At 34.5% G+C, this 13762-nt stretch overlaps 1 protein-coding gene across 4 annotated transcripts in view; it reads right to left on the bottom strand.

Annotated features, from left to right (window-relative positions):
* Window positions 1-1845: 1845 nt before the first annotated feature.
* Mybl1 (MYB proto-oncogene like 1) overlaps window positions 1846-13762 on the bottom strand; it is a 32728-nt gene continuing 20811 nt past the window's right edge. The window contains exons 8-15 of one of the 4 annotated variants that reach the window (XM_029481202.1): window positions 12696-12929; window positions 10383-10751; window positions 8180-8322; window positions 7517-7631; window positions 6954-7070; window positions 6624-6734; window positions 5991-6170; window positions 1856-4431 (exon numbers count right to left, since the gene is read on the bottom strand). In XM_029481202.1, the coding sequence (XP_029337062.1) occupies window positions 4303-4431; window positions 5991-6170; window positions 6624-6734; window positions 6954-7070; window positions 7517-7631; window positions 8180-8322; window positions 10383-10751; window positions 12696-12929 (1398 nt within the window). In that variant the 3' untranslated portion in view covers window positions 1856-4302. Of the gene's footprint in view, window positions 4432-5990; window positions 6171-6623; window positions 6735-6953; window positions 7071-7516; window positions 7632-8179; window positions 8323-10382; window positions 10752-12695; window positions 12930-13762 lie in introns of those variants that run through there. The other 3 variants (XM_021167681.1, XM_021167690.1, XM_021167699.2) reach the window with 3 other exon arrangements.

Below are 13762 nucleotides of genomic sequence, written 5' to 3' on the forward strand. Positions count from 1 at the left end.
ACCTAGAATATCAGCTTCTCTGTTACTGAGGACCCTAATGAAATACCATAATGGCTGTCCCACTGCCCTCTCCGTATCCCCCGAACCCAGCATGGGGGCATGGAAAGTACTCATTAAAGTTGAATATTTAAGTACTAACTGCATTAGTACTTAAGAAATTGTCAGAATACAGTGAAACCTTTGAGCTATCGTTGACAAAATTATATAGTTAAAACTGAATAGAGCTGACAAGATGGTTCATAGGTGGTAAAAGGTGCTTGCCTGAATTCCATCCCTGGTACCCCATGTGGTTCAAACATATCCTCTACTTGGCTCTTGAATAATCATACCAGTCCTAGGAACTTTAGAAAGGACACTATACACTACATGAAATTAAGTGTACCTTAAATCCAATAGCTTTAAATGTATTTGCACCAAGATACTAAGTTTTCAACCACACTGGCTACAAAATTTCTTTTCTAAGTGCACTTTAGCTTGTCTATCTCACATATTCTTGTTGAGCATATCTGTACTAATTAAAACAAAACAGAGGAGAGCTAATTTCCCAAAGCATCTCTCTCAATTCAGTTTACCCTCCACTCTCTAATACACTTTCATTTCTCCAAGAATAAGTATCTCTTCAAATACTATCAACTGTTTTACAAAAGAAATTAAAGATCTGATTGCCTGGCTGGCTTATCACTCCATAACTGATAAGTAAAGCAGTAAATTACATGGTTATAAAAAATGAGCTAAAAGATCTTCAGAAAGTTTCTTGAATATAGGCAAAACTTTTTATGTAAATAGGAAATCAAAGCTATTTGTAAATCTGTTGTGTACGTATAACTAGTATTCCCTGGCAATAACTAATTATTAAAACATTTACAAGATTTTCTAAGTCCACTGATGCTCAGAAGGAACATGTTACGAAGCACTCAGGAAATGCTTCATAGGCCTGCGCTGTATGGCTGACAACATTTTAGAAACAATATAAAAAAGGTAACATTGCAAACACAGGCATGAAAAAAGTATGTTCTTGGGAGAGCCAAGTCACCGGAAGAATTGAAATGAAGTGTGGAAACCAGCCCCAAGTTGAACATAAATAAGAATCATTATTATTAGACAACCCTAGAGATCTGGTCACATCTAATTGTGGTTACTATTTCCTTCTGTTTTCTTCTAAGGTGAGAATGGACCCAGTCTTCTGCAGTTTTATTTTACATACAAATGAACAGAATTCTGGTTTTACATACCAAGTCTTTAAAAAATTATGTAAGACTTCTACTGAGAGGCAAACTCATTTTCAGCAACTTAATTCCAACAGATTGCTAAACCTACAAAACTAAATAATGGTGATGAACTCATCAAGATAATGCAATATTTCCAAAAACCTAATTTGTGGCCATTTGACCCTTTCCAGATAACACTCTAATGCCAGGGCAGTTTCTTGCTATCTCTATAGAAGGAAGCTCAAAGCAATGTACAATAATTCAAATAAAGTGGCTGCATACACACACAACCTTTATGACAAATCTCATATGGAGGTTGATATAGCTAAAAGATGATTCAGTGAATGGGCAAAGGCAACGCGGCTCCATTTAGAAACATCACAACAAACAGGGCAGGTCCGGGTGGGAAACAGGAATCTTTCAATGTCCTATTTCCAGTGTTAATAAAAGTTACATGCAAGTATTTAAAAGGAAGTTGAAAATGTTTCTGCATGAAGGCTGATGGAGAGGCCACATTTATTAATAGATGAAATTCCTGTAAAGGGAGTTCTAAGAACTCAATGTTAAATTCAGGTCTTAAGGGTTCAATCAAATCCCTTACACAGAGCCAAAGTGAAATGAGCAATGCCAAGCCAGCTTGTACACAGATGCTTTTATTTGGATGTTAATAGATTTCAACATTGTCTGCAAGATTCTCTTACAATGCAAAGTTTTTCATATATTAAAAAAACTCAATTTAATCAGTGTAATTGCTGTATTAATGTGAAAACCTTACAACAAAATGCAGTATTGGTATGTGTGAAGTCAGTTTCCATGCATGTATGGCTGCTACCTGTACGTCTGGCATCTTCAGAAAACTGAAGAATATAAATGAACAGTAGAAAAAGATGACTTAAGATGCCTAACATTTTTATGATTACAAATCTTGCAAAAAAAACAACAAAGCAGTTAACTGGAGGATTCAACCAATACCAACCCAAATATGTACTCTGTCCCATAAGCTGAGGCTTATGTATAATATATTAACATTTGTGTTAACTTAATGCTCAAGAAAAAATATGTTTTAGAATATGTAGCATGTCTGAGTTATATACTTTGGCAACTGGAGATTATTACATCCAATCAGCTGAAGGCTACATTTTTTAAAAAAGGAATTATGTGCTATTGTTACCCCAAAGTAATTGAAATGATATATAGATTTTTTTTCCACAATCATTGGTTTTACAAAGCAAAATTTCTGTGAGAAGTTCATTAATTAGAAAAAAATAAACATATTTAACATGCTAAGAAGATTCAAATTGTTTTACCTATTGTTATCAAGAAGGCATAATCTTAATACCACCACACATATCCTTTACTTCTCACTAACATAGAGTATGCAAAAACTAGCAATTGGATTTAAAGCTTAAAACCCTTTAGGTCTACTGTTGAAGAACTAAGCATTAAAAAATTCAGTAGTCCCATTTCTATTAACAGATAAATAGAGTTTTAAAAATCTTAAGCTGTTTGGTTTGGTTTTGAGGCATAGTGGTGTTTTGGTCTTTGTAAGAATCTGCTTGGGAATAGTTGAATCCATCAGTTAACTTGAGAACGTGCCATCATTTGCTTATCTTTTCACACAGTGCAAGTGGTGGTCGCTCTTTCCATCTCTCATAGCAGCAAGCCGATTCTGCTACTTTCTATAGCAGCATACTTCAGGAGTGGAGAGGGAGAGAGTGTGTCAATTATAAATAATTCAAACTACAGTGTACAATTCTATTTGCCTGTCAGTGTTTAGGTTGACAGCACACCATTATACATCTCAAAAAATTACATAAAATCTCTACCACATAAGCAAAGACATTCTTTCCAAAAGAGATAAAATAAGTGCAAACACCTAAACAGGCAACCGAAGCAACTGTTGTAACCTGGAAACACAAAACATTTATAAAAGGACAAAAATATTTGTATAAATAAAGATAATATTTTCTACTTCTGAAACATTGAGTAAATACAACTTCTAAGTGCAGACTGTTTTAGGGAACAAGGTACCGTACTGTTTTTTAAACAAAATGAAAATTTCAAACACATATACAAATCACCAGATTAATTTATATGACCCTCCAATATAATTTAAAAAGAAAATATTAAATTATTATTTAGTACATTTTAGAACTACTTTAAAACCAACATGATTTAAAGGATATAGTGCAATATTTAGGTAGATGTGACATACAGTTTAGATATTGTATTCTTTGCAGCTATAACTTAACTATTTCATACTTGAAAGTCAAAGTTATTCTTTACTATGTTAGCTGTAATGGCAAGAAACAACACTGGCTTCTAGACACCCTGTATATATAAATATCTACATTTAAGCTTTAAAAATGAAAATAAGTTATAAAAACAGACATCTTTCCAATTTACAAAGTTTTCTTGCTCCTATATACTGTACAATACATTCAACAAAATTCTCAGCTCTTCTGAGACTTATGAAGAAATACTGACTCTTTACTAGTAAGAAAAAGCCCATTTTCAATGCATTTTTAGTACTATGCACAAATAAATATCCTTAACACTGTAGTTAATTTCATTGTTTCTGAAAAATACCAAAATTAGTAGTGCAACTTCTAGCTTCCTTGAGACTCCTTCCCACTGTGTTTCTTTATGAATGGTAGTCTAAGTAAATCAGCACACATGCAAAAGTACTTCATAAAGCCTCTGTGCTTCCTAAATGTAGACTTTCAGAGGTCACACACACTTAACTTGTTTATAACAGACTACAGCCTTGAGACAGTAGCAACATATATCCTGTAAAGAAATTATGTGAGAATTTACTATGGAATACCCAGGAACATGCTTATTTTCCCATTTTGTTCTTTAAAAACAAATTTTAAAACTCTCATTTCTTAAACATATAAATAATAAATTTGCCTACCCCTTACTTTAAGTAGCTTATTAGTTTTTTGCCTGTTCAATATAGAAAAAAAAATGTGAACCATTTTAGGGATGTATTAAAACCTTTAAAAGAATTAATTGAGACAAATTTCATTGCAACCTAATTTAGCATAAAATACAGTAAAGGGGTAGGGCATTTTATCAGCTTTAGTAAAAGTTAGAGTATTAGAGCTCTTGATGTGCTGCTGGTAGCTGTGTAAGTACTCAGATATCTTCTCGCTTGTTCAGTCATGATAAGTTGGTCTTCTGTCTTCCCATATACCACTGTTTCCCATTCACAATTCGACTATGAAGGAAAGATGAATAGAGATATGAAAATTAGTAAAATTAAATACCAAAGAGAGAGAGAGAGCGCACATAACATACGCAGAAGTCAAGACATCTTTCAAAAGTTAGTCCTCTCATTCTACCATGTGGGCTGCAGAACTGAACTCAAACCATCAAGATTGGCAGCAAGCACCTCTATCCACTAAGCCACATTGCCAATCCATACAACTAGACTTTCAAAAATCAATTGTTTTGTCTAGGAATTTTGTAGGTAATTGCATTAAAAATGTTTTGATAACATTGTATCTTTTAAAATGATGCTTGATTTTAAATACATACTAAAATATTTATGATAATTTTGTGCAATTATTACAATTATGTACACTGTTCACTGGCCTATAATGACAGTATAATAGTTTTGTTCCCAACAACTCCCCACAAAGCAAATGGATTATAATAGGGAAAAAATAATCCCTTTTTGCCCTCTAATTTTGCAAACAAAGAAAGGAGCTGGAGATGTAGCTCATTGGTAGAGTATTTGTCTAGCATGTGCGAGCCCAGGTTTAGACTCCAGTGCCAAGAAGAAAGAGACAGAGACAGATACAGAGAGAGACAGAGACAGACTGACTTAAAGGGAAGATCTAATGTCAAATGTGAACAAGGAGTGCACCTTCTTTGTTTTCTCCCTTATTAAGGGATAAAAGTTCCTATATTAATATATAAGAGCTACTATATAGTGAACTTTTCCAAGGAGCTCTAAGTTAACTAAACACCGGGAATTAAAAACATTTTAAACAACTAAGGGCATGTATTATGTCACTCTCTGAAAGCCATAGCTCAAGACAGACAAGTGGCTACTATGTCTGACTGCCAAAGATGTTTTCAAGGAATGCTTAAATGTCAGGGAATTTACTCTGCATACAGTGTGGCATAAAGAAGAAATCGTCTTCTCTAATTTTCCTCTCTGGGAAAACTCCTAAAATAACAGGATAAGAATTTCTCTAGCCTTCATTTTCATCTATTTACTGAACACACAGGAATAGGGGATTTTTTTGTTTTGTTTTGTTTTGTTTTATAGTTTTAATCCACAAAGTTTATTGGGAGCCATTATACAAACAAAATCATGCTGAAATGCTTCCAATGACTTATCACAAGTGGATTTAAATATCTACACACACACAAAAATTAGGGAATCACCAAAGGGCCAGGCATGGTGTCAAAAGTCTGTGCCCCAGGATTTAGGAAGCTGAAGCTGCATATATGAGTTCAAGCCCAGCTACATAATGAGGTGAGATCCTGTCTCAAAACAACAACAAAAATGAGCAAAAAAACAAAACAAACAAACAAACAAAATAGCCGAAAAATCTCTGACTACAGTTCCAATTGTATAGATGACATGTGCACTGATGAATGAGTCTCTCTCAAACCCAAACCTGCTTTCAGTGACAAAATAATCATTCTTTGTTGTACTTGTCAATTTAACTTTAAAAGAAAAAGTATAACTTGTGATCAGTAAGTTTAAAGTGATCATTGACTAAACAATAACAAAAATCACTCAAGAAACTTATGCATCCATACCTGAAGACTCTTTTCCAATGTGACAGCTTTACAAGGGTTAGGGTTTGGTCTCTTTTTATTAAGTGTATATGTTTTGTTGGCTGAATTTATATCTTGTTTTTCAGGAGTCAAGTTGCACCTATTGTCATGTATTTCCAATAATGGTATCATTAATAAAGATGTTGTAAGAATATTTTCTGACTAAGAGAAAAAAGAAAGAGGAAAATAACTAATTCAAAAACAGAGACAAGAAACTACTGAGTAAATGGTAATAGAAGCCCTGCTCACTGTCCTCCTAGGAAGCATCTGGCACTATAATAACATCTCACTAATTTCTATAGTAATATCTTGGTAATTACATAAATAAATTTCTAGTGCTATAGTAATATCTGGTAATTTCATAAAATACTAAAACTTAAAGCTTTATGAACCTCCACTTTTTGATATCATACAAAAAGCTAACTTCTCAAAATAAAATAAGTTTAAAAAAATCATATATTCTTCATAGATAATAGATTCTCTCTGAACTAGGCAAAATAACCCTAAATTTTCTGTAACTCTCTTTTAAATTATCTGGCCAAGCAATCCATACGAAATGAGAACAATTATGACTTAAGACAGCCATTTAAAACCATGTATGAATTCTTTACAAACCTGCATGTCTGAAATGTCTTCAGTTAGTAGTTGAGTGCCTGGTTCTTCTTTGTCCCAGCTCTCTAAGGCAAGGGATTTTCTGACCTTCTTCACAGATGCAGATGCAGAGTGCTAAGAAAAGGAATTTACAGGGTACCATTATAGCCAAGTCTCTCCAGCATGGTCAACACTGACTACAATACTGGAAGAGCTGGGATGGGGAGCATATCTGCAGTCACCGTTCAGAAAGTGATGGCGGGGAGTCTGGAAGTTTGAGGGCAGCCAAAATTACATAAAGACCCGCCTCTAACTAACTCTGAAAAGAAATGCATATACAATACTCAAGGTTACCTCTTGTTTGCAGCTTTTATAAGCAGGTTCATCTTCCTCTTTGAGGAATATATCTGTTCCAGTTTCTTCTTTTAAAACTTCTCGAATGTCTTCTTCCAAAAAGGCAAGTGGCTGGGACTAAATTATTTTTTAAAGATTTTAAAAGGCAATGGCCAGAAATTCCTTCCCCACCTCCCTTGTACATAGAAGAAAAAAACTGAACTTCAAGAAGATTCCCTGACCCATTAGTTTCCTATGCAACATTATTTAAGAGATTAGATATATCAAAATATTAATTCTACTACAGTGAAACTACTAAACTACTACATACATGTTTTAATATTAAGCATGCCACTAACAATTGTTTTCTTCTAGTTAACACGAGAACATAAAAATTTAAAATAATCCAAGCAAAGGGTTATCTAAAGACCAAGGAAGATTAAACAAATTCATATTCATAAATTAAGAAACAAAATGTTTCCATTTCAATGTATACTGTTTTAATACTAAAAAATTCAAAATGGTAAAACCCAGTTTTTTAAATTAAAACTAGAAAAGTGCTTGAGAATAAAGAGTACACATACCACAATTTTAAGAGGTCCATATTTCTTTTCCTGAGCAGCAAGTGCATTCTTAAAAGGAGTAGGAGTTCTTGGTGTGGTGCCCAGTATAGATCTTCTAATAGTAGGAGTTCTGAATCTAGTCAGTCATTCAGATATTTATATTATTGTCACATGTGAGGTCATAAATGTTAACAAAAGCAAAGCCATAAAAAACATAAGCTATATTTTTATATAGACATGATTTTTTGTTGTTGTTTGGTTGGTTTTGGTTTTGGGAGGTTTTTGTTTGTTTTTGGTTTTTTCGAGACAGGGTTTCTCTGTGTAGCCCTGGCTGTCCTGGAACTCACTCTATAGACCAGACATATGATTTTTAATGCATCACAGAGGTATCTAAAGTATGGTTGTCTAGAGTTGGTTATAATCGAATAATTTTAAAGAAAAAAATGACTTAGAAAAAAGTACTAAGAATATTTTGCTTGCAATAAAATTTTTATGCTAAATTTAGCCAGTTTCCAGTATTCTAGAGAAACAAGAGCATGTGACTTTAAAAACAATAATTACAAACTTCTAAATCCTATAGAACTAAAGATTATGGATACACCATTCATTTGAATAAAATGCTGACATACTTCTAACATGCTAAATTCCAGTTTTTCCTAACATAATTATTTAATACAGACTTACCCTACATTTTCTTTTTGATCTTTGGGGGTTGCTTCCTTCTGAAGAGGAGTTGTAATGAGAACTTTCTGCCCACAAATTGGGGTTGATGTAAAGGAAGGGTTTTCTATATTAAGTTGTTCATTTCCAGGACATGTGTTAAAAAACTAAATGAGGAAGTGAATTCAGACAATTTTTAGAACATCAAAGCTCCTGTATAAATATCAAACTGCTAAGACTTCTGTATTGTTTTAGGAAAAGATTATCAGTAATATTACATTTACATTCTACGTCTTGGAAATTAAGCCTCATGTTCTGTTCACTGCTGCCTCCCTCCCAGCACTTTGAACAGATGAGCACGTACTAAACATTAAGGAAACTCTGACTCACAAATGGTCAGGCTTTCTAACAGCACGAAATGTAAAGCAGTGCACATCAAGTGCTCATCTACAGAAGCCACATAGTTGTTACAACAGTTATCTCCTGGTCTTAGAGAAGAGTATAACTGAAAAAGTAACTCAGAGTATCTTGAACTCAGAATAGAATAACAGACTGGGTGTATGTGCACACCTGTAAAGACACCAGTTGGCTTATTTATTGAAAGTTAAATGCCAGGCAAACTTGCCTGTCTAGAAGACAGATCAGATACTTTAAGCAGACAATACACGAGATCACTTTCTAAACTATACAATGAGACTTAACATTTCATACTACTATGAAATCCTAATTTCCTTTTGTAGCTAGCAGACTAGCAGTAGTGATATGAGGAAGTAGAAATTGCTTCAAGAGTGCCACTTACAAGTGCAATCTACTCAAGCTCTATCACTCCTGTCTCCTAATATTTGAATCACCACACCTAGAATTAAATATCAAAGTCTTTCACAGGATAAAACCCAAATGTCATGGGATATAAGTATCATCTACTTGCTTTCTAGATAGAATTGACTTCAGTAAAAATTACTAACATATAAAGCTCTGGAAATGGAAACTTTCCCTGGGATAATTCTGAACTTGAGAGCTAAAGGACTTTGTAGACCATGCAAATTGTATTACCTCAAACATTTTCAGACCACAGTAGCTATTATGTACTGCCATACCTACTATCTTCCCAACCTTAAAACAAACCTTCAATAAATTCCAGAATTCTCCATATTTGATCATTAAGCTCCCTACTTCTCTTTTAACATCTATGTGATGATTAATGCTGTCAACTTGACAAAACCTAGAATCATCTGGGAAATGGGCTTGTGCCAGCTTGTGAGGCCCTTAATTGGGTTAAATGAGGTGGCAAAACCCAGCCTACAAGTGGAAGAGCCATTCCCCTAGTAGCAGACTCTGGATGGCCTCAGAAACGAAGCTGAGCAGCAACAGCAGCATGGATTCATGCACGCACTTGTAGCTGTCTTCTGGCTGTGCATATTGACATGAGCAGCTGTCTCAAATTCTACCACTGTGACTTCCACAACACTGTCACCTGGAACTGGAGGCTAAAATAACTCTATCCTTTCCTCCTTACATTGCTTGTCAGGATATTTTATCTCAGCAACAGGAAAGAAATTAAAATATTAAAACACAAGTTGCTGCATTTTAAAACTTACTCCCTTTGGCTTCCAATGTCATTTGAAAGAAGATTAACAGGAGATGCTGTAAGAAGAGACACACAGCCTGGAATATAACAAGTGCCCAATAAAAAAATCATCCTAATGTATACATCTGCTCCTTGGAGCATCACTAAGGACTAGAGCAGGTGGTCTCGGACATCAAAACATGACATTCTTAGAGTAAACCGCTGTCTTCATTTCTTCCAAAGAATGTCAAAGAGGAAAATTAACATATAAATGAAAATCTAAATTCCTGATAAGGTCTCTTTATACCATGTCAGGAATATATGCTAAACAATCAAGAATCAAAGAGTCATACTAGATCTTAGTCTCAGCTCTGCATTAGAGACCTTTGGGCAAATAAATCATTTTACTTTTTAGGGTCCAGTTTTCCTCAGTCTTATCGAGAAATAGAACTACATGACAAAGGAAACTTCCCTTTTAACTCTTGAAAGTCTATGGTGCTGTGATTCAAATATTACCCTTTCTGACTTTCTGGGTTTACCATTCTCATGCATACAATTAAACATATCTATTTTTGTTATTTAAAAAAAAAACAGTCAATTGCTTTTAAAGATACTAAAGATCTAATTTAGTCAACATTGGCAAACGTAAAACACTAGTACCTGAGAAGGAGAAAATGGTAGTGTTTTCACTGGTGTGTGTTTTAGTGCTGCATTACCAACTTCGCTAAGTGAGCCATCGCCAAGCTCACTGCCTGCAGACTGACCCACTCGAATTCTTTTCTTCTTTCTGAGGATGGTTGGTGGAGTGCTAAACTTGACCACATTTGGGGATGTTAAAGGAATAGCTTCACTGTCTCCACCATTACAACTGTTCTTTTTCCCATCAAGTACAAGACTGACGTTAAACTGACATTCCATGGCTCCTTCATTATGTTGAATTCTCATTAATTTAACTGGAGTAGACTTGACAGGAGAAGCAGCAGCATCAGAAAGATCAAAACTGGTAACATCACTCCATGCTACAGGATCCTACAAAAAAAAAAAAATGAAGTCTTAATAAAATTAAGCTCTTAACAGTTTAGTAACACATGATGATAATTTTTAACAAGTTATTTACAGCCAGGCAGTGGTGGCGAAGCACGCCTTTAGTCCCAGCACTTGGGAGGCAGAGGCAGGTGGATTTCTGAGTTCGAGGCCAGCCTGGTCTACAGAGTGAGTTCCAGGACAGCCAGGGCTACACAGAGAAACCAAAGAAAAAAGTTATTTACTCATTTTTAACCAGTAAAAGCAAGCTTTGTCTAGACATCTTTCTGTAATTAAGCATGATCACCTTAGAAAATACTACAATTTTTTATAATACCAAGATAATGTTTCATCTAATGCAGTAGCTGAAATTTTCTGTCAGAATATTTTACATAAAAAGAACAGATTATTTTAGGCTATTATTAAAAACATAATTTATCATACAACCATTCTATTTAACAAGAAAACACCATGAAACTCTATAACCATTTGGTAATATGTATATGGAACATATACTTTGATTTAGAAATTCCACTCAGCCAAGTACATAATTGTCATGACTCAACAACACATCCTCTATTAGTATTACTTGTTGTTGGTGATACTGAAAATCTAGATACCCTCAAAATGCACAATTACAATGATGCATTGAGTAAATCAACTGCCTTTCGGTCATATAATGGAGTACTATAAAGCATGTTTAAGAAATATATTTAAGATCCAGACATGCACACACACACTTTAATCCCAGCACTCAGGAAACAGAAGCAGACAGATTTCTGTAAGTTCAAAGCCAGCCTGGTCTCATAATGAGTTTCAGGCCAGACAGGAAAATACAGTTAGACCTTGCTCAAAAATTATATGTTAAATACCGATGGATGGAGTTACAAAGACAAAGTTTGGAGCTGAGACGGAAGGAAAGACCATCCAGAGACTGTCCCACATGGGGATCCATCCCATATACAACCACCAAACCTAGACACTATTGCATATGCCAGAAAGATTTTGCTGAAAGGACCCTGACATAGCTCTCTCTTGTGTGGCTATGCCAATGCCTGGCAAATACAGAAGTGGATGCTCACAGTCAGCTATTGGATGGAACACAGGGCCCCCAATGGAGGAGCTAGAAAAAGTACCCAAGGAGCTAAAGGGGTCTGCAACCCTATAGGAGGAACAACAATATGAACTAACCAGTACCCCTCAGAGCTGTGTCTCTAGATGCATATGTAGCAGAGGATGGCCTAATCAGCCATCAATGGGAGGAGAGGCCCTTGGTATTGGGAAGATCATATGCCCCAGTACAGGGGAATGCCAGGGCCAGGAAGCGGGAGTGGGTGAGTTGGGGAGCAGGGCGCGGGGAGGGTATAGGGGGATTTGGGGATAGCATTTGAAATGTAAATAAAGAAATTATCTAATAAAAAAATCCCTTAAAAAAAAGAATGAATATCTTAGTGGCAAAGGGGAGGTAGAATGCGGAAAAGAACTCTGAGAGGGAAGATCGGGGACAACATTCAGGAAGGAATAAATAAAATAATTAATTAATTTTAAAAAATTACATGTATGCTGAGAAACCAAAGACAGGCTCATAATATAAGTAAAAGATAAAAATATAACATGAGTTATATATTTGTGCTTATATACATCAAATGATCAAGACTAAATGTACAGGGGATTTTAATTTTCCTTTTTATAGTTTCCTTAATTTCGAACACTCTAAAATATTTGTGTAATTTGTGTAATCTAATAAACAATGAATTGTTCTTAATTATAAAAACATCTTTTTAAGATACACACTTAAGAACTTAAGCTTTTAATTTTTTTTGCCAGAAACCTTTACAAAAGAGATCAAAATTAGGCAATGCTTAACATTAAGTTGTTACATGTTTATTAAATATTTACACTAAGCTTCTACATTAGATTACATAATTAATTTTATAACTTCAAACTTACCGATTCAATTAGTTCTAGAGTTTCTGCAAATTCTGGGATGGTCTGTAGAGAAGACAGCACAGCATTTGCTTCTACAGCTAGAAACTTTGTGGGTGAATTCTGCTGAGCAGAAACAGTCTGATTTTCATCCATGCTATAAAACTCAGTAGTGTGTTCCTCCAGATTATTCAGTGTGTTAGACATACTATCATCCATGAGGAAACTACCAGACCAGCTAGAAAAGCTTCCAGGTTGCTAAAAGTACAAAAGAAATTTGAGTATTATTTGCCATTCTCAATGTAGTCATAAATTTAGATTTTAAATGAAAATTTTCAATAACATACTTCATATCATTTTAGCTAAAAATATATAGTACCCAAATACAGTCTTCAATATTAGTATATAATTTGTTTCCACTAAATCTCATACCTTAGCTAGATTTCCTTTTCCTAAATAAATTTTAAGTATAAAGTCACTGTCTCAATAAAATTAGCACTTAACATAACAAAGACCTAAAACCTGGCCTCATTTTCTTTACAAAGTTCATTCCACAAGTCCACTTACAACTCTCCTTATATGTGAATACAAAGCTATAGCAGTTTTAACTCCCTGATGAATGATCTCTTTCACTCTGGAGAGTCTCTTTACACACTGTTATTTTATCTAGAATATGCCCACTATCCACAAAAAGTGCTAGTCTTGATTTAAGAGACAGTTTAACTATTAAGAAGTATGCCGTGTGACTGACAATATACTTTCATCTCTTCTATTTACAATACTGCCTTAATTCATCTATCTTGCTAATATATAGTCATCCTGAGTTTTCACTAAATTCAAATAGGACTTCTTCCAAGAACATATCCCAACTGTGAATCTAAAGTACATATTTCTCCTCAATTCTTATAAAACTAAGTGACTTATTTCATCCTACCATATTCTATTCCTCATCTCTGTTCTCATTGCAGATTAAGTACTCTGATATCAGGGGCTATACTAGTTTTCTTTCTCTTTTTAGAAATATGACCAAGGCATTTTACTTATCTTGGAAGCCTCGTTTCCTGCTCTTATAATAATGAGATCTTGAAGAC

This window comes from Mus caroli, chromosome 1 (assembly GCF_900094665.2).
Source record: "Mus caroli chromosome 1, CAROLI_EIJ_v1.1, whole genome shotgun sequence".
NCBI classification, from domain to species: domain Eukaryota; kingdom Metazoa; phylum Chordata; class Mammalia; order Rodentia; family Muridae; genus Mus; species Mus caroli.